The sequence below is a fragment of the Camponotus vicinus genome, unplaced genomic scaffold, assembly GCF_025532165.1.
Source record: "Camponotus vicinus isolate PSW18456_S1 unplaced genomic scaffold, iyCamVici1.0 SCAF_14, whole genome shotgun sequence".
NCBI lineage: Eukaryota > Metazoa > Arthropoda > Insecta > Hymenoptera > Formicidae > Camponotus > Camponotus vicinus.
Window position 1 is genome coordinate 13,364,269 of NW_028141950.1, and position 24,796 is coordinate 13,389,064.

Here is a 24,796-nt window from a genome sequence, read left to right on the forward strand (position 1 = left end):
GGAATTGTAAGAGATATTTTAAGGATATCCTTTGGTGTTCTTCATCCCAAATTAGTTCAGAAAATATGTGATTGATACTATATAATATGCTATTTGAAGAATTAATTTAGATTATATCCAGTATGTGTTTTTAGGATTATTTAAGAAGAAATTTAAAAAATTATATATGCGTTGCATATATACCCACACAGTACGAATGGCTATTTACCGACTGATAGTTGACATTTTTTAGTCAACTTGAAGTCGTCTTTTTAAGTCGACGTTTATTATTGTGGCCTGTTTTTTTGTGTGTGAGTGTATATTCACCAAATAGCTACCAAAGATATCCAATAGATAAATAAAAATATTCATATACTTCTACGAGCTTCACGCTTCGCCGCTAGGTGGCGAAAAGGAAAACACTTAACCCGAAAGTGGAATTCATCTAAGACAGTAGTAATATAAGATCGTGACACAAGTCCCACAAATCACAGCTTACCGGTCAAAGAGCGCTATTATAGTCGCATCTCCTCTAGCTTTTGCAAGGAACTTCAGAGTTCCATGTAATTAACCGCAGACGGTTAATTTTTTTTTAATTCCATCATATATATACCTATATACAGAACATTAAATCGATCAAATTTTTGAGAAATGACATTAAAATAAAAATTTAGTAGTTAATGGATATGACATTAAATTGACTGAAAATTGACCAAAAATTGATTGAAAATTGACTTATAATCGCCATAAAGTTGACTTTTAAGTCGACTTATTAGCTGACCGACAATCGACTATAGTCGAGTCATTTGTCGGCTATTAGTCGACTTTAAGTTGACATTCACTCTAACTTTGAAATCGACTTTAGACTTTTTCTGCCGACTGACAATCAACTAACAGTCGACTTGATGCTGTTTGGGTACAAACATATATTCGGCATATAAACTGCCAAATCAAGTAACGCGATATAAAATATGGGAAAAAATATGCTGGATGTAACCTAAATTAATCCTGAAAATAGCATATAAAGCACCTCAACGATATATTCTGGACCAATTTAGGATGTATTGTAGACGTTTCAAGAGTTATAACATTTCCTATGGACATCCTGCAAATATCTTTAGGACTTTGAAATAGAATCTCCTGAGGATATATCTAGGCTTTGTGTGAGGCGCTCATTTACTATTCCTCAGAACATCCTCAGAATGTACGAGAATTAAAAACTAATATCCTCAGGATATCTCCTATATCCGTGCAGGACATCCTTAGAAGATCCAAAAGACGTCCGTGTGCTGTTTGCATTACCTGATGCGCGAGGAGGTTGCTGGTCGCATTTAGCACATCATGTGTGTGTGGGGGGGGGAGGACGGGAATGTGGAAATGTCCACATTTAAAAATGTGTATTGCCGCCTTGTCTTCGGATAATCTCTTGCAGACGCTCATGTATATTGTTGCAGGCTCTAATTTTTTTGCCTGAGGGATTTCATTCCATATTTGATTTAGCGCTGTGATCATTTCCACATTCCCGTCCTCCAACACACACATACACACACACACACACACACACACACACACACACACACATGTGCCAAATCCGATCAGCAACCTCTTTATGGTGCGCATCAGGTAATGCTAATGTTGGCAGTAAATGAACAAAAATGTATAGGTAAATTTGATGTGTCGTAACTTCGCGAAAAAAATCGTACAAACTTCATTGTTTTTTAATTCACTCATAAAAATCCATATTTTACAATGATTATCATGAAATTTGCGAAAAAAATTTATTTCACCCCATGGAATGCTTCAAATTGTGCAATTTTTTTGGAGACGAAACACGTCCTTACTTTTAAGGAGATGACGAGAGGGAGGGAGGATGGAAATTTTAAATCTGACAAATGATTTTTAAAATAGAGGCTTTAAGCTTGAGAATGAAAAAAAGATTTTTCAAATATGACCATTTTTGATGGAGTTATACTTAAAGTTTTTGAACTTTTTATACTTAAAGGTTTTGAACTTTGAAGTTATGCGAAAATTTGACATGAAATTACTTATGCGATAATTTTGTTGACGAGTTGAATGTAATTCCCGTATAAATAAAATCTTGAATTTTATGAATTGAATTATTTGAATTTTATTAATTATTTGTTATTTATTTAATAATGTTATTAAAAAGACATTTATCAAAAAAATGTCATGGAATAACATTAAAATATATTATTACTTTTCATAATACTTAAAAATTATTAATATGCCGTTAATCATGAATAATAAATAGACGACTCGTCATCACAAGTTGTCATCAAATTATCAAATCTCCGGTATGTGAGTAGCAAGTCTTGTTCATATCAATTTGCCATCCTTAGAATTAGAATTCACATGAATTCAATCCAATAAACACAATGCTGTTCACAACCTTGTCCTTTTTTCAAAATTAGCTGTTTTAACAATTGTTGGCAACATGACAGGAAACTCACAAGTAGCTAGCTATCTAATATAATTCTGAGATAATTATTCATATCTCGAAATTTTTATTATCACATATATACATATACATACATACAAAAATATAACTTCAAATTTTTAAAAAATCATTAATACCATCTATAGTTCATCATCTGTACCAAATGTATCTATAAATTAAATATCTTAATAGAGGATGTGAGAGAAAATGCAAGAGAAAACAAGAGAAATTGCATGATAACTTAATTACACCAACAATATGCAAATGTTTTACCTCAAGAATATGTGAACATAATTAAATATCATAATTAAAATACATTGTTCTATTTTGTACATTATTAAGTATATTGTTCATTATATTTTTTATTCTACAATCCTTCATGAATTTTGTACACACACTATAATATGATCCTCGCGTCAAGTAATCAAACATTTTACATCACATCTTAAGATATATCTGGGATACTTCCATAAATTTTTAAATATCTATCCGTTTATTTTAATTTTTTATTTACAATATATGATTTAAAAAATTATAAATATATCATGTCATTTGCCATTTTAGGTGCAGGCCAAATTATTATTATTTTATTTGTAATATGTAAATATAATTTACCTTAATATAAACTTACGTACATACATGTAACATATGAATATGGCACTCTTAATGAATGAACAATTAAAATAGAAAATAATAATATTAAAATAATTTGATAAAAAAACAAAAATTAATGGAGGCAAAAATAAAAATAGCAAAAATTCTGTCATCTTTTCAGAGCTTTCAAATATTTTATATAACAAATTTTTTCAGTTGGATGTACTAGTACGCACTGATGCACTAAAAGACTGTATTTGTTGTATACAAATTTATACTAACATAAATAAAATAAGTAAAATAATTAATTCTCCGAATTATTATTATCGTTATTTGTTATTGAATAACAATGTATATAATAATTTATAATATTAATAATTTATAATATATTATCTTATTATTTTAATTATACTATTAAATTTAATATAAATCTAAGTAAATTAATACGCGACAGTCTTTAATGCGCATCAGTGTGCACTAGTGCATTCAATCAAATTCGCTAATAATTTTATGATTACTCTATCTTTCGGTTACCCGCCTGTTATGTCAATTTTATCTCGAGATTTCTCTAGAACTAGAAGATAATCAGGAGCCGTATGATTCAACACATCAACGTCAATCATAAAAATCGATGCAGGCGGCGTTTCTTCGATTCGGTCTTCCTGTGCGGGCAAGAGCGGTAATAACGATTTGTACGTTTGCAATTCCATCGAAGGTGAGATTCCGCAGACACCCGCGTCACCCTCACTGACTACCTCTTCTTCCTTCAATCGCTCATTTAGTGGCGCAGAATTACTAATTACCGCAGTTTCATTTGCGATGTTGATATCAGCAATATTTTGATGTGTCTCTTTTTCTTGGATCGATAAAACATGCTTTTCAGAATATGTGCTGCTTGTTCTCTTATTGTCGATTACCTAGTAAATATCCAATAGAGATACATTACAGATTAAAACATAAGTTGAATTGAATAAAGTAAATGTTATATGGAATGTAATTATGTAATTTAATTATTTTAAGATTATATTCCTTATTAATATAGAGTATTTTTAATTTCTATTTGTAATTTCTATTTTGCTATTTTACAATTTAATCTTATATGAATCACTTTGGCTCATATGAATTTATAATTCAATTATAGGATAAGTGAATTAGATATTAATCAAATATTATTATAGTATAGGACCTTATATATGTAGGACATTATATGTATATATGTCAGAAAATTTTGTGTATGTATTTGTTTTAGGTATAGTAGAGTTTTTGAGTTAGTTTTGACCCTTCAGACCAATAACACTTGAAAATTCTTTGAAAACAAAATAAATACTTCTATCATAATGTGAATTACTCAATCACTATGTCGTATTTACACGAATGTATTTATACATTACATTATTTATATATTATACAACTTTTGTTTGAAACAATTTTTTGTAAAACTTCTATTTTTTGTAATATTTCGAGGTCTCGACTCTTTCGAACACTCCGTATGCCGTAGCGATGTAATGACACGTTTCCGACCCCAGGTTCATTTGCAAAAAATGATTCTTATGGTGCCCCCGACAATCTCTGAAAATTTGTCGCTTGAATTTCCGAACACCCTTTATATATGTATATATATATTCTTTAGCTATATTATAAGTTATCTTTAGCTATGTTACAAGTATGGTTTTAACCGCAAAAATACTAGCACATCTGTTGTAGCATGTGTTATTTAAAATGTACAGAAAATTAAATTAAAAAATGATTTAACTTTTAATCAAAATAAATAATTTCATACATATGTGTGTGTGTGTTGTATGTGTACACATACACACACACACAAATTATGTGAAAAGAAAAATTTGCTTTGGCACCGTAATGTAAGGCGAAAAATGAGGAAAATGGTAAATATCTGTATTAGGGGCAACCTCACTAATTTCTCAATGACCTCGATATATATTATAGAAGACATCATTTTGACGAACAAGGAAATGCACGGAAGTGTCCCCCTCCAATTTTGATGAGCTTTTAATATGTTATTTTCTAGACAAAAAGGACATATTTTTTTATACGTGCCCATATGCATGTCTAGGAAGTAAAACCCCCCCTTTGTAAAAAATCGATTTTCCTTTTTTGAGACTAATATTATAAAAAATAGAAAAAATTTTTCAAATTAAAAGTTAAATGATTTCATAAGTACTTTACAATAATGTAAAAAAAAAATTTTATTTTTTCAATTTTTCAAAATACCTCCACTACTAACATCTTTTTTTAAATTTTGAAATTTCTTTATATTATCAAATAAAAGGTTATTTTTTGACAAATCCAACCATATATGATTAGTTATGTTTCGAAAAATCATTTTCCAGAATTAATTATAAATCTCTCTGTAAATATGCTATTCGTGTCCGTCCATGCGCTCTATCCTTCGCGCAACACATCCTGTTTTTCCATAATAGAAAATAACTAACAGATATATTTGAAAGACATTCTATATAATTATCAGAAGTTTTTATTATGTTAGACATTTATAACCCTCTCTTTCTCTTTACATTCTCATCATCTAATACAACATTTGAATATATAATAAGTATTATTCATCAAGATACAAAAATCAAATATAAATATATCTGAAGCAATCTGCTGGAGCAATAGCTATAAAATAAGCTATAAAAGAGTGTTGTTTTGCGAGCGTTAGCTTAATACGTGACATCGTTTAATAGTGCATTATTAATCAGTGCGTGTGCTCTTACGGTTTTATATTTATGCTTTTGTAAAATCATAATTACATTAAATTTTTACATTTTTAGACTATTGAAGAAATTGTTTGGTACTTCTTATAACTTTTATGAAAAAAAAACACAGATATTGTTTAAACATTACATAAAATTTTTGTCTTTTTTGAACAGACTTCTCACGAAGAACAAGGAAATTTCAAGACAAGGTACGAAATACGATATATGCTTGTTACTTAAAGAATAAAAAAATTATTTATTTAAATGCCATAAATAATATACAAATACAATAAGTATGAAATAAAATTTATCATTCTTTAAGCATGATTACTAATTATATTTTTGACACACACACACACACACACACACATATATATATACAGGGTGTTTCAGAATTCGCGGATACGGATTTCACAGCGTGATTGCTCGTATTAAAACTAACAACTTTTTCTTTTGGCAAAATTGCGTCTGAGCATTACTTTTTAAGTGAGAGCAACTTTAAGCTAACGAATAAGCATCTTAGATTACGCTTGAATCAGGGGCGACGCGCACACGGCGCGCGACGTTTGAGCGTGTATGCTATTTTACCTTTATTTATCGAAATCCTATAGAAACCGAAGATTTGGAAAAATAACTTCATTGTGCAATAACAACTGTCACATCGGAAATGCTCCAACGAGCACAAGAAAATCTTACTCGCAGAGCTAATATGTGTATACAAATGAAAGGTCTGCATTTTGAGTATATGCTCTGAAGTATTTAATCGGCCCTTTTCAGGACCAACAAATTTTTAAAACGTTAGAATAATAATTCTAGATCAAAATTATTTACAAGTAATTTAATCTTATTGTCCCTTCAGCCGTTGCTTTGGGATATCAATTAGAAAATCTTGTTAAGTAAGTTGTATTAAACATAGCGATATTTAGATGCATAATTCTTATAACACTTTAATAAAATAGTAAAATAGCATACACGCTCAAACGCCACACATGCCGTGTGCGCGCCGCCCCTGATTCAAGCGTAATCTAAGACGCTTATTCGTTAGCTTAAAGTTGCTCTCACTTAAAAAATAATGCTCAGACGCAATTTTGCCAGAGGAAAAAGTTGTTTGTTTTGATACGAGCAATCACGCTGTGGAGTCCGTATCCGCGAATTCTGAAACACTCTGTATATGTGTATATTTTTTACATATATACATTAGTCAAAAAAATAAGGAACACTTTTGTTCTTTTTTAAAGCTCAGAATAAGGAAGATAAAAAAATGTTAAAAACCACCAACTGCACGTTAAAGTTGAAACTTCAAGCTTTAAAATACTTTTTTAATTTTTTGTCTACGATGATTTTTCGACGAGTTTCAACGGTTTGAAAATCCAATTTTTAGGGTTCAAAAAGTGTTCCCTATTTCTTTTTAACTAGTGTATATTTTACTGACATATACAGGGTGTTCTAAAAAGGTATGTCAAAAATTTGGAAGGAGATATTCCTCACACCTGAAGGATGAAAAAATATTATATGGACATAGGTGCGGAAATGCTTATTTCAGGAGTTATGTTGAAAATACTGTCAGCTGTATTACTTACACAAGGAAAAATTTAGGATTAATTATTGTAGACGACAATCGTTTAATTAGGCTTATTTACATTTGGTTTTAATGTGACCTTGAGTATGTTACAATAAATGTTGAAAATGTTTACCATTTTCCTGAATACAAGCAGTGACACGTCGACGCATCGATTCACGGACACGTTCAAAAATGCCTGGCGTACAGCGGATTGTCTCGCAACCTGCAGTGATACGGTTACGAAGATCTTGAATATCACGCACTGGTGTAGCATGTACGATTGTCTTTAAATGTCCCCACAAATAAAAGTCTATTGGATTGAGATCCGGGGAACGTGGAGACCACAAAGTAGGTCCACCTCTTCCTATTCACCGATCACCGTAAGTTCGATTCAGAAAATCACGACTAATACGGCTGAAATGAGGAGGAGCTCCATCATGCATAAAGTACATGTTTTGTCTAATCATCAATTCATTTTCAACATTTATTGTAACATACTCAAGGTCACATTAAAACCAAATGTAAATAAGCCTAATTAAACGATTGTCGTCTACAATAATTAATCCTAAATTTTTCCTTGTTACCCAGTCAGCAAAGTCTGTTCAACCAGATTTTGTCAATTTCTGCTACAAATTTTTGTCGACAGTAAGATTGCAGATTGTATAAAAAATTTGTTATATCAAATAATGATAACAGAATGTCAGCAGAAATGTTACAAAACCTGCTGACATAATTTGATAGCAGAAACTGAACAGGATTTGTTTAAAATTATCATAGCAGATTGGTGGCAGAAATCGAGCAAGATCTGCGCAACACAGTTTGATATCAGATTGGTTGCAGAAACCGAGCAGGATCTGCGCAATGAAATTTGATATCAAATTCTCGGCAGATATCGAGTAGAGCCTGCTGATATAACTGACGGCAGATTGATGGCAGAAATTGAACAGGATCTATGCGACGCAATTTGACAACAGATTGTCGGCAGAAATCAAGCAGGATCTGCGCAATGAAATTTGATGTCAAATTATCGGCAGAAATCGAGCAAAGCCTGCAGATATAACTGACGGCAAATTGATAGCAGAAATTTAACAGGATCTGTGAGGCGCAATTTGATAGCAAATTGATAACAAAAATCGAGCAGGATCTGCGCACACAATCTCTGATAGCAGATTGACGGCAGAAACGGAACAGAATTTGCATGATTCGGTAGTTCCTTCACTTACCGCTACGTGAGCTGTACTTTCTCGTAATCTAATTTCTGTCAGAAATATATATAAAGTCGCGAATATGAATAAAAGACTAAAAATATAGTAATTATCATTTTAATTTCTATCACTTTAATTTCTGATATCTGATACAAGCAGATGAGATTCAGAATATTAAACTGATTGGAATTAATATGATAAATGGTAAATTATTCATGTACTGCCTATTTGAGGCATAAAGCAAGAATTTAATTCTAAATAAATTACATCTCCAGTTTTACAAGTTACATTTACTTTTATCATTTACTTTATTATTAATTTAATTTAATTAAATTAGTCCTTCGCGCTATATGAGATATAACTACGATATAACATATATTACATTAACATATATTACGATATAACATATGACATATATGTCATTTTAGAAGAAAATTGTAATTAACTTGCCGATAATATTCTTATTTAGCACTTGTAATAATCAATTTTGTTGCATTTATATAATATTAATAAAAGTAAGTGCAAATCTTGTGCAGTTTCTGCTGTCAATTTGCCATCAGGTTGCATGCGCAGATTCTGCTCGGTTTCTGCTGGCAATCTAACATCAAATTGCATCGCGCAGAACCTACTCGGTTTCTGCCAACAGTTTGTTGACAGGTTATGTTTTACAGACTCTGTCACCAAAACAAAAGCTTAATGCGGACACAGATGGCTATGGTTCTGGTGTGGGATTCTGATCGAATTTGCTGCCAATCTGCTGCCAACCTGCTAACATTTTGCTTACTGAGTAAGTAATACAGCTAACAGTATTTTCAACATAACTCCTGAAATAAGCATTTCCGTACCTATGTCCATATAACATTTTTTCATCCTTCAGGTGTGAGGAATATCTCTTTAAATTTTTGACATACCTTTTTAAAACACCCTGTATACAAGGTGTCATGAAAGTGAGCATGACTTTAAAAAATTAAGGTAGATTGGCTCAAAATTAGAAGAAGTCTTGTACAGTTATGCAATATTCGCAATAATTAACGAGAAATAAATTAAAGAAAATCGGCCAATGCGCGTGGCTAGAAGTGCGTGGCGGTGAAGGTGGTCTTACTGTAACATAACGGCGGCGCGCGGCGAAACGGTGATTGGGGAGGGGAGGAGCGATGTGTAGGCGCGGCGAAGGCTCTTCCCCTCTCCAATCACCAAAGAAAAAACATAGTTGTTTTTAAGAAAAAATATGTAATTTGCAATTAACAATTCCATATTTTTTCTTAAAAACAACTGTATGTTTTCTTTACACCAATTGATTCCTCTCATTATTTTGTACATAAAAGTATTAAGGTAAGATAATCGAAAAATGAATATTTTACTAGATATTTTATGGTTTATATAAAATTAAGAAATTACTTCAAGCCTCATAACTCGAAAAGTACTGAATGAAGAAATACTTTATTATAGTGTTTTGGAAAGCTCTCGAGATAAGCTACAAGAATAAGTAAAAAATAGGGGTTCCCATTTAAAAAACGGAAGTTGACCTTCAAATGACCTTGAAAATGATCTTTAATGTCGAATCCTAGGTCACTATTAGATAGCCCCCTTTGTTCCCTACAACTTTTATCCGAGTCGTTTTCCTTCAAACGTTGATCCTGAAAAGTTATGAGGGTGGAACTTTTAAAATGGGACACTCTGTATATATATATACATATACAATGCAGGGTGCTCGGAAATTCAACGACAAACTTTCAGAGATTGTCGGAGGCACCAAAAGGATCATTTTTTGCAAATGGACCTAAGGTCGGAAACGTGTCGTTACACATTACGGCACACATATTTGCCACTATTTACCATTCTCATAGTAATACGATAGCTACAGTTGTCGACATATTACCAGGAAAAATTTAATAACTTCGAAATGACTGATCCAAAATGGATAATAATCTTTTGAAAAGGTTTTGAGAAGGGCTACAAGAATATGTCATAAAAAATAGGGGGTTTTATTTTAAAAATTCAAGGTGATCTCGACCTGACCTTGGCGACGCCACCCAAGGTCAAACTCAGAAGGTAAGTAAATAGGTCTTTTTACACCCTACAACTTTTGCCTGGAACCGTTTTTTATAAAACTTATATTTTTTTAGATATTTCGAGGTCCGATCTTTTTCGAACACTCTGTGTGCCGTAGCGATGTAACGACACGTTTCCGACCGATTTAGGTTCATTTGCAAAAAATGATCCTTTTGGTGCCCCCGACAATCTTTGAAAATTTATCTGTTGAATTTTCGAACATTCATTTTACATATTAATGCATCTTGACGCGTTAATTACGCGCGAATATGACAATAAAAATTGACGACGGGGTCATTTGCAAGATCAAAATGAGAGTAGAGTTGCAGGGGGTGATTAGACTAATGGACCAACCATGATTGATCAATTTGCTTATGACTTACGACTCATTGTAGCGTAAGCCATACCGTTTTATGCATTTAGTGCGAAACGAGGTCTCTTATTGAAGGATTCTACATGGGTTTACAAAAAAATATAAAACTGAATGTAATAATGTAAACAATATTATAGTGTAGGCTTATATTTTTTTACATTTTTGATAGATTCTAAATCAAGCGAGAATTCAACTTAAGATATTGCATCAAGATTGTTTATTAATGTTATTTATTTTTGTCATGGAATTTTTTATGTATTTTTCCTGTATTTTTCGCTAAAAATATTTTCAGAATTTATTTTTACATTATGATGCTAAAGTTATCGCAATCTTGTAAAATATATAATAAAATCGTTTATCATTGTAAAATCGTCTATTATTGTAAATCATTGGTTTACAATTGATCATATTTTGTCACATGTCTTGATGTCGTTATGTCATATGTTCGGCATCTCTAGAGAAAGATATATTAATTTTTGTTCTATCAATAATGCAGATTTTTATTTTATTTCACATATTTGATATTTTTTATCAGATATTTTTCTAGAAACTTTCTCAACAAATACCAAATAACAGTTATATAATTATACTATATACTGTTATATAACTGTTATTTGGTATTTGCTGGGACTGTTTATATTCAGTTTTTTAAAATAATAATAGAGCAACAAATATTATGTAATTAATATAGATATTTAATATAGATAAGAATTTAGAGATACTATATAAAAAAGTAAAAAGAGCGAGAGAGAAAAATAAGAAATAGATTTTAAAAAGTTTTCAAAAAAATAGTAAATTGATTCTTTTATTTACTTATTTTAATTAATTATATATTCTTAAGGGGGTATTCTCTAGTGTAAAAATTCGAAAAAATCAATTTTTTTGCACTTTCTTAAACAATATAGCTTTGAAAATATGTCTGCAAAAGCATTTACCTGAGTTCGTAAAATTAATGAATTTGGAGCGGTTTGAATGAGGCGGCGCATGATACGTCATGGCATGCAGTGCATCGCACGTAATAACATTGTTACGACAGATCAATTTTTGACAAAGATCTTTTCTTTTTCGTAGCAAAGTTTAGTTTGAGACAAGACATTTAACGGTTTATTTTGAACCATTATAATTACAAACGAACATTTGCTCTATTCATATGATTTTGAATGTATAATGAATTTAATATAGCTTCGACCGAGTGAAGCACACGTAGATTTGTAGAGCAAATATTTAGTTTGAAAATTACATATTCTGAAAATTATATCTATAAAAGTTACTATTGGAATACAAGCTGAGATATATGTGAATTGAAAAAATAGAATATGTCGTTCAAAACATAGATCCGCAGAAGCTGCAAAAAAGTCAGGATTGACTGAAGATAAGAAAAATCGACCGCATTTGAATTATTTGAACAAGAAGAAGGCCTTTTGTATGGTCCTGGGCTCTAACAGATTAGTAATAAGTATAATTATATTCATTTAAATTGTATAAAAAAATTTAAATCTTTTTTTCTCAAAATTCATCATGTTTTTTAAAATGGTGACTACGATATCTCAAGATTTGTTAATCCGATCGAGTTCAACTTATGCACCTTTAGCACATATGTTGTTATCATCTGAATCAAAATTCCTATTAAATTTATTTTCTATTTTTTTAACCGTGAATAGAAAAAAAGAATAGAGAAAAAGCAATAGTTAATTTTCGAAATATCGCCATTTTGTTAATTTTCAATTTTTTTTCTCTAATTGGATCAAATGATAGCAGAACTCATAAAAATTAAGAAACTTGTTTTTTGTTTCAGATGAATTGAAATACCAGAATCATGATTACCGTAAATTAAGTTTTTTTTAAGCCATTATTCGGGGGTTTGTTCCTCGAACAATTTTATTTATTTTATTTATATTTAAAAAATTTTTAAATATAATTAAAAGTATCTAAATATACATATGTACCAAAAAATGCTAGCAATAAAAAGTCTTATAATTTTTTTGTAAAAAGTTGCTAAAAAATGACTTTAAAAAATGCATTTTACACTAAAATAGGTACCTCCTTAAGTTTACAATAAAAAAAAAAATTTTTTCTCTCTTTCTTTTTTTTAAAAGAAAAATAAGATATGTCAAAATGAATTTCTTCCTATCTCATATTTGATATTTAATTAAATATACAGTTGAATAGAAAAATTTACGTACCTGACGTAACATACTCGATCTTTGACTTCTCGACTGAGGAAAATCGCTAAACCGCTGAGCGTTAAGCCTCTGCGAACCAGCGAAGGATCCGCGATCATAGATTACACTGATTACGCTCGATTTGACATCGCTGTGCGGAAAAAGTAGTTGCCAGACGAAATTCTTGAGTGCGATGCGAAAATCCTTGAGATGATAAGCGTAGAGAAGTGGATTGCCGACCGAGTTGATGTGTGAGAGAATGATGCAGAAATTCATCAGGAGATCGTTCACTTCGCACTGGGGGCAGAAGGCCATTACGCAGTTTATCGTGTACAGCGGAAACCAGCAGACGATAAAGAAGAGAACAATACGCGAGAGATTCTGTGTAGCCTTAATTTCCCGTTTGCGTGCTGCGCCGAGTACACGCAGCATTGTCCCTGTCGTTTGATGATTACTGCCGAGACGCAGACCGCCAAGACGACGAACGCCACCGCTATTTCCGGAATCAACTGTGACAACTTGCTGTAGCTACAACCATTGTACCCATTACACTTCTTAGCTAGTTACTGTATCGCTGTTTGCTGACATTCAGTTTCTTTTGTACAACTGACCTGTTTTAGGATCACCTGATATATATGGGCGTAGAACGCAGCAATCAGCAAGGCGGGGAATATTATTGTGGCAAAGTATAGAAACACGAGGTAGTTATAATCCATAACTTTTGTGAAAATACATCTATGATCACTCGTTTGACCAGCGTTCCATCCAAATAACGGCAGGAACCCCACTAAAGTGCCCGCTATCCAGCACACGCCTATTATACCTGAAAACGAGTGTTCCTTTTTTAATCATTTATTAATTGATTTATTTCCTCAATTACTAATAACACAGGTCTACAAAAAATGGGGTCATGATTGTTGTTGGGCAGCTGGGGGTCATTTCCGAAGTAATTTTCTGCGTAGAATCCGAATCCGAGGTCAGAATTGGCCCATCACGTCAGGATTTTGAGATATTTGAGGTTATATACTCGAAAAATGGCTTTTTGGGCTACTTTTGAGGTTATGTACAGGACGCACAAAATTTTTTAGCTCTTTTCTTCTAATTGCATCATTTAGTACTACTCTTTCCCTTCAAAATGAGCTGTCGAATGGTCATCTACGATTTTTCCTTGCAAAGTTACGGCCATTTTAAGATGACATGATGAATTCCAAACCCTGCGCAAATAGATTTGGGGTCGATCTGAGATCAGATTCGTAATCAGCGACCCCAAAAACCCATATATACAGTTTTCAGTCCAGGTTTTCGGGTTTATAGTTCAATGTTTACAGGTTTAATGTGAATGCTCATGAGGTTGTTGGGCTATAACGGCGCAGGGTTTGGAATTCATCATGTCATCTTAAAATGGCCGTAACTTTGCAAGGAAAAATCGTAGATGACCATTCGACAGCTCATTTTGAAGGGAAAGAGTAGTACTAAATGATGCAATTAGAAGAAAAGAGCTAAAAAATTTTGTGCGTCCTGTACATAACCTCAAAAGTAGCCCAAAAAGCCATTTTTCGAGTATATAACCTCAAATATCTCAAAATCCTGACGTGATGGGCCAATTCTGACCTCGGATTCGGATTCTACGCAGAAAATTACTTCGGAAATGACCCCCAGCTGCCCAACAACAAAACCTTGTAGACCTGTGTAATTAGTGTATTTCATCAATGAACCGAGATATGTTGTATCATTCTTGCGTCATCATTATCATCATCATCGTCACCATCGTCATTGTCATCGTCACGTCGTCATCGTCATCATCACGTCGTTACGTCGATTATGTAGTTGATTCTGCGTTTTACACAATTGATTCGAATAATGATATTTGTTCACACGCATCATCCGTTTTTTTATTTAAAAGAAATTAGTTTGGATTAGATTAGAATTTTTTCAAAGTTGGGGAGCACGGAGAGAAGCAGAGCTTTTTCCTCGCCTATACATATAGTTTACAATAAAATAGAGTAATAAAATACAATTCCCTTTAAATTCAAAAACCTGTAACCATGTCAAAAGTTGTTTAAGAAATAAATGAAATTTGTTGACAATAGTGTAACAGTCAATATGAAAATAAAAGAAACACACAATAAAAATGCTAATAGAGAATGTCCTCTGAAATGCACTGAAAGTACTACTGCTAAAATCAACGTATTTCAGTTGTTCCGAAATTGTCAATGGACTAGGACTATATGAAAATCAGATCGCATTTGCAGTATCATGTAGAATTGTAGATAGTAATAATAAGAATAAAAATATATAGCTTGTTTTATATTTGTATTATAATAACGTTTCATATTTGCAACAAAGCATATTTATATTTATGATTAAATAAACATTGACTCGAATAATGATAATTAAAAATTATCAAAATTAGCAATTATTGATAGTTAGAGCGCAAGGAAACAACCCATACCCAGCAAACACAGAATATTGCAGCAACATTGCTGCAATGTTGTAATATTGCCGCAATATTGCTACAATATTCTGTGTTTGCTGGGATACTGTTATCAATTTGTGAAAAGCGCAGAATTTGATTTATTGGGATTTAATATATTGGCACTATAATACAATAATTGAAAGAATTATTTGGAAAAATTTGGAAGAATTATTTGCGAAATGCAACTTGGCGTTATCTGCGCATCGATTGACAGATAATTTTGTAATTTAATCCGTCACCATATAACATTCTTTAACGCATATTATTAATGTTACGTTGAAGATGGATAAAAAATGAAACATATTCGTTTTTATTGCATATAATGTAATAATATTCATTTTAAAATACACAAGTAATTAGAAAGAAGAAAGTGTTATTTCCTCCTTGCGCTCCAACTACGCTGTGGTTCTAATTTGCCAATTTTGATTTAATTTTTAATTATCATATTTATGATATTTCATGATTTATTCATAATAAACATAATAATTATATACATATAGCCAACATATTGTATGTCATATGTTTACTTATGTAAGATATATATGGTACAAAGATAAATTTTCATTTATATTGTAAGTACTGTTCTTTATTATACGCTTTATTATTAGAATAAAACGTCATACTCTATTTTAAAGCTATACATATTCTTGTACTGACAAATATTCTATTATTTCAATTTTCTTTGTTATGTTTTCAATTTTCTTTTACTTTCTTTTACCTGCCTTCTAATTATTTGTGTGTCAAAAATATTTGGGTGTCAAAAATACTTCGTACATATTATTTGTATTTCCGTCTATTATAGTGCATTTCTTTATTAATAATATGTTTATATGTCATTTATAAAGTATTTTCTTCTGTTCCATAGAAAAGTATTTTTGACTCAATATTTTGTTCACGTTGTTTTATGAAATGGTCAATCGTCATATATATTACTACTTCGGGAGTGAACCCTCGGAGTAGAATCAACCAGAAATCAGCAATTTTCTAAGACTTTCTATTTTCTTTCTATTTTCAGGTCTAAAAGATAGAATAATAAGATATAATTAATTAAAAAGAATTAGTAATTATTATTCTCTTGCAGTACGCTGAAAACAATTTCGGAATACAAAAATAGTACTTAATAATCAATATTTTTAGTGCATTTCGGGAAACATTCAAAAAAGAATAACACACAGTAAATTGAATGTAATTAAAAAAATTGAATATAATTAGAAATAGTTACGTAAATAGTAATGTAAATTTTAGAACATCATATTTCAGAAACCAGAATTCGCAACGTGATTCAAAGTATACATGAATCTATCCACTATAATATGTGAAAATTAAAGCAATCGATGAGATGTAACCTTTTTGTAGAAGGCCATTCCAGAATACGTTGCAAATGTCTCATTGCCAGTTGCCAAATCATTGTGATCTAATTAGCGTCGAATTAGCTTGACAACTGGCAACGGGACATTTGCAACCTATTTTGGAATGATCCTGACTCTTTTTCTATCAACTTAATTTTTCACATAATCTCAACAAGAGATTCAGAAATATTAAACAGATTGTTTGGGCAGATAAATTGTTAATTTATTTGAAGCGAAATGTCGGAATTTAATTTTTATATAAATTAAATCTCAAGTTTCATAAATTAAATATAATTTATTTTATATTATTTGTTTAATTATGTTTGTATTAGTACCAATTGTTAGTGCTATGAATATAATTACAATCTTAGATAACACATGTCTCTGTAAAATATGTCTAAAAAATAATTTAAAGACTTTTTATCATCCTTTAAACACACATCTCTTAAAAATATCTTTTAGCTTTTTTGTTCTGTTTAGGATGCAATATAACAATATAATATAATAAATAAGTGTTATACATGTTACATGTTACATTTATGTATGTGAAATTACTAACTAACTGGTTTAGTACCTGAGAAAAATTCATATACATATAATTAAATATTTATATGATTAAACATACATTTTATGCTTCATAGAATATGTTATATATTATTTAAACTACTCTCTACTTTTCTTTCTATACAATATTAAACATCCTATACAAATCCTATACAATACTAATTCGATAATATTACTTCAATACTTTTATACACAAAATGAGAGGAATCAATTGGTGTAAAGAAAACACATAATTGTTCTTAAGAAAAAATATATAATTTGCAATTAACAATTACATACGTTTTTTTAAACAAATATGTGTTTTTTTTACACCAATTGATTTCTTTCATTATTTTATACATAAAAATATTGAAGTAATACCGAAAAAAGAATATTTTACGAAATATTTTATGGTTTATGTAAAATTAAGAAATTATTTCAAGCCTCACTTGAAAAGGTCTTAACAAAAATACTTTATTATAGTTTATACTTTAGTGTTTTGGAAGGCTTTCGAGATAAGTTACAAGAATATACAATGAAAAATAGAAAGTTCCATTTAAAAAAACAAAGTTAAATTCCATATGACCTTGGCACGTTCACTCATGGTCAAATCAATATCAACAACGGATGTCTCTCTCCGAATCCTAACATTTTGCCTAAAACATTATTTCATCCGATTTCCTGCGATGTTAATCGAGGTGCAAAATTAAAATAGGACACCTTCCATGGATGTTTGTATTAATCCATACACACGTGTACGCGTGCGTGCGTGTATGCGTCCATGCATCCGTACGTGTGTGCATGCGTGCATGTGTATGCGTTTATGTTTAAGCTCGTAATATGCGGCAAATTTTCATGTTAGTTTTGTTTAGTTTTGTTGCGCGCTGTTTTATTCGCTGCATACTAATGGCATACTTTTGGCAGGAGCACTGCTGATTTCGGTTTCACATCTATAGATTGTCTTGCGAGTTGATATGACATTTCATAAAGATTAAAATTTTTCAAAAATCTTTTAAGAAGAAGTAAAAAAAATTTATTTGCTGTTTATATAAATCTATTATCTGTCTTGATGCGAAATATTTTTATTATGTTCTTTCAGTTTAGTACGAAAAAATTTTGAAATATGGCTATATGGACTGATGCATTATTATCCTATGTTTAGTCTTCTTATTAGTCTTTAAAAATTTGTATTCTACACAAAAAACTTATTAATCTCTTAAATATACATATATATGTTATACAAATGTCAATTTTTTTATAGAGCATCGTTAGAATAATTTGACTTATGTTCCTGTTACAGTCAACATACATAATTTAAATTCTATTTAATTTATTTCATTCTCTTTCGATAATTAACAAAAGTGTGATCACAGCTAATTTTTAATTTTTCTATTTATTTCTATTGATTTCCATAGCTATTTATTTCGTGTTCCTATCTACAACAATATATTATCATTTCAAAATTAACAATATGAATACAAAATATTAATTAAAATGCAATCTAATTTTATATATAATTATACATAGTTAAATATTATATGATCGATATAACCAATTTTTTAATCCTACAAATCTTAATTTATAAAGTTTTATAAAATTTTTTTATAGAATAATAGAAAATAAAAAATGTTTTACCATATTTTCCGTCCGAACCTATAATTTGGAAAATAAAGTGAGACTAAAATACTACGTAGCAATCAAATCTTTTTGTCTCTTTCATTAATATCTTTATAGTACTTAATAATCTATCTAAAGCTCTAATTTTTTTAAGGTTTTCTTTACAACTGATTCTTAACTAAAACAAGCTTGCAATTGACTGATTAAGCTATTACATAAATATTTAATTCATAATTCTTACTGTTAAAATGATTCAAAATCATATTTATCACACTTTCGCACATTTATCATACGCTTCCCGGGAAAAAAAGTCCATGTCTATTTATATAAAAAAAAGTAAAATTATATACAGTCTTATATAATTATATATAATATCACATATGATTTTATCAGAGCATACGTTTTTGTATATGCTTAGATATGATGTCCATCTCTGACCATTCCTGATCATAAAAAATGATATTAGATAACTCACGTCATTTTGTACAATCAGACATAGTCAGATATTGATATCATATCTAAGCATGTATAAAACCAAAGCAAAGGTTAGTTTCATGTATGCTCTGATATAAATCATATATGATATTATATACAGGGTTTGTCAAAAGTGTGGAAACTCCTAAATATCTCACAAACGGTGCATTTTAGAAAAAAATGTTTCAGGCAAAAGTTGTTTTGTTTTAAAGGGGCCATAAGACGGTACCATTGGTTTGACTTTGAAGAGTCATTTGAAGGTCACGTGAAGGTCACTTCAATTTTTTTAAATGGAACACCCTATATATTTTTGCACGTTCTAGTAGCTTATCTCGAGAGCTTTCCAAAACACTATAATTAAGTACCTTTTCGTTAAGTACTTTTTGAGTTATGAGGCTTGAAATAATTTCTTAATTTTACATAAACCGTAAAATATCTTGTAAAATATTCATTTTTCGATTATCTTACCTTAATACTTTTATGTAGAAAATAATGAGAGGAATCAATTGGTGTAAAGAAAACACATAGTTGTTTTTAAGAAAAAATATGGAATTGTTAATTGCAAATTACATATTTTTTCTTCAAAACAACTATGTGTTTTCTTTATACCAATTGATTCCTCTCATTATTTTGTACGTAAAAGTATTAAGGTAAGATAATCGAAAAATAAATATTTTACAAGATATTTTACGGTTTATGTAAAATTAAGAAATTATTTCAAGCCTCATAACTCAAAAAGTACTTAACGAAAAGGTACTTAATTATAGTGTTTTGGAAAGCTCTCGAGATAAGCTACAAGAGTGTGCAAAAATATATAGGGTGTTTCATTTAAAAAAATTGAAGTGACCTTCACGTGACCTTCAAATGACTCTTCAAGGTCAAACCAATGGTACCGTCTTATGGCTCCTCTGAAACCAAACAACTTTTGCCTGAAACATTTTTTTCTAAAATGTACCGTTTGTGAGATATTTAGGGGTTTCCACACTTTTGACAAACCCTGTATAATCATTTAATATTATATATGATTTTACCTTTTTTTATATAGACAAATATAATTTTTCCTAAAAATTATATCTTGCATTATATATTTAATTAATTAAAAGTCCTCTTTATAAGTCCTCTTAATAAATATTCTTAATAAATAAGAATATATTCTTAATGAATAAGAATATATTCTTAATTTGCGACTTCTACGCCGCAACTCGATTTTCGTGTGCGCGACATGTTTCTTCATTTGCCGCTACGCGGCGACACCACTCTTAATTTTTCTCGTATTCAATATTTATCATGAAATGTATATAAAGAACTTGTATTAACGTAAGATCTAAAGTATATTTTTTTCCCTTAGCAGTGGTGCGAAAGAGAGGACGCGGCTCACACACAGGTTCTCTGTGTGCACGTGAGCCGCATCCTCTTTCTGACATCACTGTTTATCAGTTTAATTTCAAACTGAATTTAAAATAATTTATTTAATAATCTGGATTCCTTGTTGGGATTCAGAATATTAAACAGATTATTTGAAATTAGGCGGAAAAAAACTTTTAGACCAATAATTAAATTTATTTGACTTCAACAAAATTTATTAAATCCAAAGAAATATTTTTTTCTGTATATTAAGAATATCTCTTTAGAAGATTTTCCTCTTAACTTAAGAGGATCCTCTTGGCGCCTATTTTAGTGGTATATATTCTAAAGATAAGTGGCATATTCTTAAGTTAAGAATACAATTTTTTCGGTGTACTCTTAGTGGTACTTAATTTTCAGATCTGATAATATTTATTCATATATGATATCATATATTTGGCAAAACATAATTAGATATTGACAAAATCCATATATGGCCAATTTTATATGGACTTTTTTTTCCCGGGGGATATGGGCCTTAGTGGTACTTAATTTTCAGATCTGATAATATTTATTTATATATGATATCATATATGACTATATTTTGCAAAACATAATTAGATATTGACAAAATCCATATATGGCCAATTTTATATGGACTTTTTTTTCCCGGGTTTCATTGTATTATATGAACGAAATATTAGAAACTGTATTCGAATACTATATAAGGATTGATTTCATTGACATCGCTTAAAATAAACTTTGAGATCAAAAATAATTTTGCTCTCTTTACTTATATATTATAGCAAATACAATTATAATCTTGTAATTGTATTTGCTATAATATATAAGTAAAGAGAGCAAAATTATTTTTGATCTCAAAGTTTATTTTAAGCGATGTCAATGAAATCAATCCTAATATAGTATTCGAATACAGTTTCTAATATTTCGTTCATATAATACAATGAAAGCGTATGATAAATGTGTGAAAGTGTGATAAATATGATTTTGAATCATTTTAACAGTAAGAATTATGAATTAAATATTTATGTAATAGCTTAATCAGTCAATTGCAAGCTTGTTTTAGTTAAGAATCAGTTGTAAAGAAAACCTTAAAAAATTAGAGCTTTAGATATATTATTAACTATTATAAAGATATTAATGAAAGAGACAAAAAGATTTGATTGCTACGTAGTATTTTAGTCTCACTTTATTTTCCAAATTATAGGTTCGGACGGAAAATATGGTAAAACATTTTTTATTATTCTATTATTTTTTCTATTATTCTATAAAAAAATTTTATAAAACTTCATAAATTAAGATTTGTAGGATTAAAAAATTGGTTATATCGATCATATAATATTTAACTATGTATAATTATATATATATAATAACTATAAATAAATATAAATTGTTAACAATACCTTACTTCATTTAAACTATCAGCAATCTTGAGTATTCAAATATAGATGAAGAGAGAAAAAAGAATCAAATCAATTTATGTAATTATATAATTGTTATGCTGCAATTGAGTTTATATCATTCCTCGTGGGAATGGAAGAATGACACATCATGCGGATCGTCTGTCATTAATCTCATGACACGAGCTCCCGATATCTAGTATCAAATTAATAACGTTAGAGTTACGAAAGGTGGTCCCTCACCTATGGCAGTTTTGGTGCGTACAGTGCGCGAGTATCCCATTGGATGCAGTATCGCCCAATAACGATCGATGGACACCGCCACCAAGCAAAAGATGCTAATGGTGCAAAGAACGATGAGGACCGACACAGTGAACAGGCAGGCATGTAGATTCGTCGGTAGACCGATGCTCGCAAGGATCGCGAACGGGATTGCAAATAGACCGACGAGCAGATCGGCTGCTGCTAGCGAAATGATATAATAATTGGTACGTCTCCGTAGCTTTCGTTCTTTGCCGAATACAATGATCACCAAGCCGTTGCCGAGAACGGCGCAGATCGCCACTAAAATCTCGCAAACGGTGTATGGTACGTTCAGTTTCGCGTCCATAGACAATGCATTCGTTGGACTAGAATGATTCAAATAATCGAATATCGAATCAGTCGCATTCAATGCGAATCCCATCGTAATTATCATATTGGACGAGATGATGGTCTTATTAGGGTCGTCAAGGATATAAACGGACGATTCTTGTCGTTGTATTTCGATTTTGAAGCATGGTATTTTATTATGAGGTATAAGTCAACTGATACTGTGATGTTGACTCATAAATATATCTATGTCGAAAAAATAACTGTGCGTATTTACACTTTCTTTTATATATATATATATATATATATATATATATATATATATATATAAATTTCTATTTGTTATTTATAAATACACACACATATTATTTTTGTATTCAGATTTATACATTCTATTTTTTGTCGAATATTAAATTAGTTCATTCGTTGGAGATCGCTTAAAATCATGGATTATATCACATGAAATACAAGAAAAAGAAGACTAATTGATTTATCACTCGCACACTTGTTCCAAAATTAACGATTCTTCATGTGATTTTTAAGCTTATTCATTAAAAAACATTCCAGTTTGTCTTTATTTTATTATCTCTATAAATATTAATGCCTTTCGATCTTCGAAGGAATCGAAATATTTCGTATAAAATTTACATATAACTTCTGTACATCACTATGTATGTGTGATTAACTTCTTCTTGTATTAAATAGTTTATTAAGCCTCATGGCTTTTCAGATACTTTTGATAATTAATATTCTTAAATTTTTTCGATTTTATAATTTCTTGCGATTTGTTCGCATCAGAAAAGATAGATGAGCGATCGATTAGTCGCTTATTCGTCTCGCGTGATATGTTAACGGACGTCGTGTTTCTCGTCCATTTACTTATAGGAGGAGTAGCAAAATCGAGTTACGTGAGCGTGTAAGATGGATTTCCGCGCGATATCATCTAATACAACTGTATTTTGTGTCACGCGAATTCGTAGACACACCATCATGTCGCTACGAAGCAAGCGAGGAAGTCTTCATATTCATGCTTTGCATCACATTTCTTATCATGATCACGTATCGATTACATGTTATTTTTATTATTCATTATCTCCTGATCGATTTTCAAAGAAATAAAAACTGTATTACACCAAATAGACGAAAAGACTAAAATTAAAAAGTATTACCGCAGATGATATCTTGAAATTGTGCGTACTAAAAATCTATTATCGACAATCATTAATCGCGAATTTGAGCTTTTTAACATTAATTTGTGTTCTTCTCACATTATTCGTGTACATGATTGAAAGAGCGGAAAAAATTGTTGCGTAAAATCTGCCACTTCTTGATAAGAGAGTCAATCGATTGACTTGGTTAAATATTAACATAAATTCTACTATATTATGGCCATATTTATGTAATTAGCTTGATATACACTGGATTTTTTTTCCTCAACACACGAACCGCAAATCACTAAAGCTGAAGCAAACACGTCCGCCTTCGCAACCCCGTGGCGTGTGACTGAGGTGTTCCTTGCGACAGTAGAAAACACGATGGCGGTGGAGGTGGAATCTCTAACCTATGTTCCCTTTCTCGTGTTTTTCCTTCCGCCTTCGTTATCAAAACGTCAAGCTAGGAAAACCTTATTTTACGCGTTACATTCGAACACGTGGTTGTGTAATATCTCTATACTGCGGACAAATGTGTGGTAAATTTTATACTTACAATTAGTGGATGTGGTACTTACAATAGATCCGCTTCTTCGAATTTAACATAATTAAATTATCGCATGTAACATTCTCTAATATCAGTTTGTCACTTGTAACAGATGTGTTCTTGTCAAATGCATTTCTGAATTTTTATCCTATACTTTTATTTTATTTCATTTTAATATGTAA

The 24,796-nt window shown here is 30.6% G+C and overlaps 1 protein-coding gene across 5 annotated transcripts; it reads right to left on the reverse strand.

The window, feature by feature from the left end:
* Window positions 1–2,461: 2,461 nt before the first annotated feature.
* On the reverse strand, window positions 2,462–24,427 carry LOC145964982 (adenosine receptor A2b). 5 transcript variants are annotated; one of them, XM_083088177.1, is made up of 5 exons: window positions 24,185–24,427; window positions 22,569–23,162; window positions 13,713–13,924; window positions 13,123–13,629; window positions 2,462–3,948 (listed from the first exon to the last, which is right to left on the reverse strand). In XM_083088177.1, the coding sequence occupies exons 2-5, from the start codon at window positions 23,020–23,022 to the stop codon at window positions 3,562–3,564; spliced, it is 1,560 nt and encodes a 519-aa protein (XP_082944303.1). In that variant the 5' UTR covers window positions 23,023–23,162; window positions 24,185–24,427; the 3' UTR covers window positions 2,462–3,561. The 5 variants fall into 5 exon arrangements, with proteins under 5 accessions (XP_082944303.1, XP_082944306.1, XP_082944302.1 ...); XM_083088180.1 differs by having other exon boundaries at window positions 13,123–13,623; window positions 24,086–24,427; XM_083088176.1 differs by having other exon boundaries at window positions 24,086–24,427.
* Between the last annotated feature and the right edge of the window lie 369 nt (window positions 24,428–24,796).

Bases quoted from the DNA above. Each gene is read 5' to 3' on its own strand.
- LOC145964982 (XM_083088177.1), bottom strand. From the start codon at position 23,022: ATGATAATTACGATGGGATTCGCATTGAATGCGACTGATTCGATATTC. The intron at 13,925-22,568 runs GTGAGGGACCAC...ACTCGTTTTCAG, and splicing joins ACGCACCAAAACTGCCATAG to GTATAATAGGCGTGTGCTGG. The intron at 13,630-13,712 runs GTCAGTTGTACA...CAATGGTTGTAG, and splicing joins ATCAGGTGATCCTAAAACAG to CTACAGCAAGTTGTCACAGT.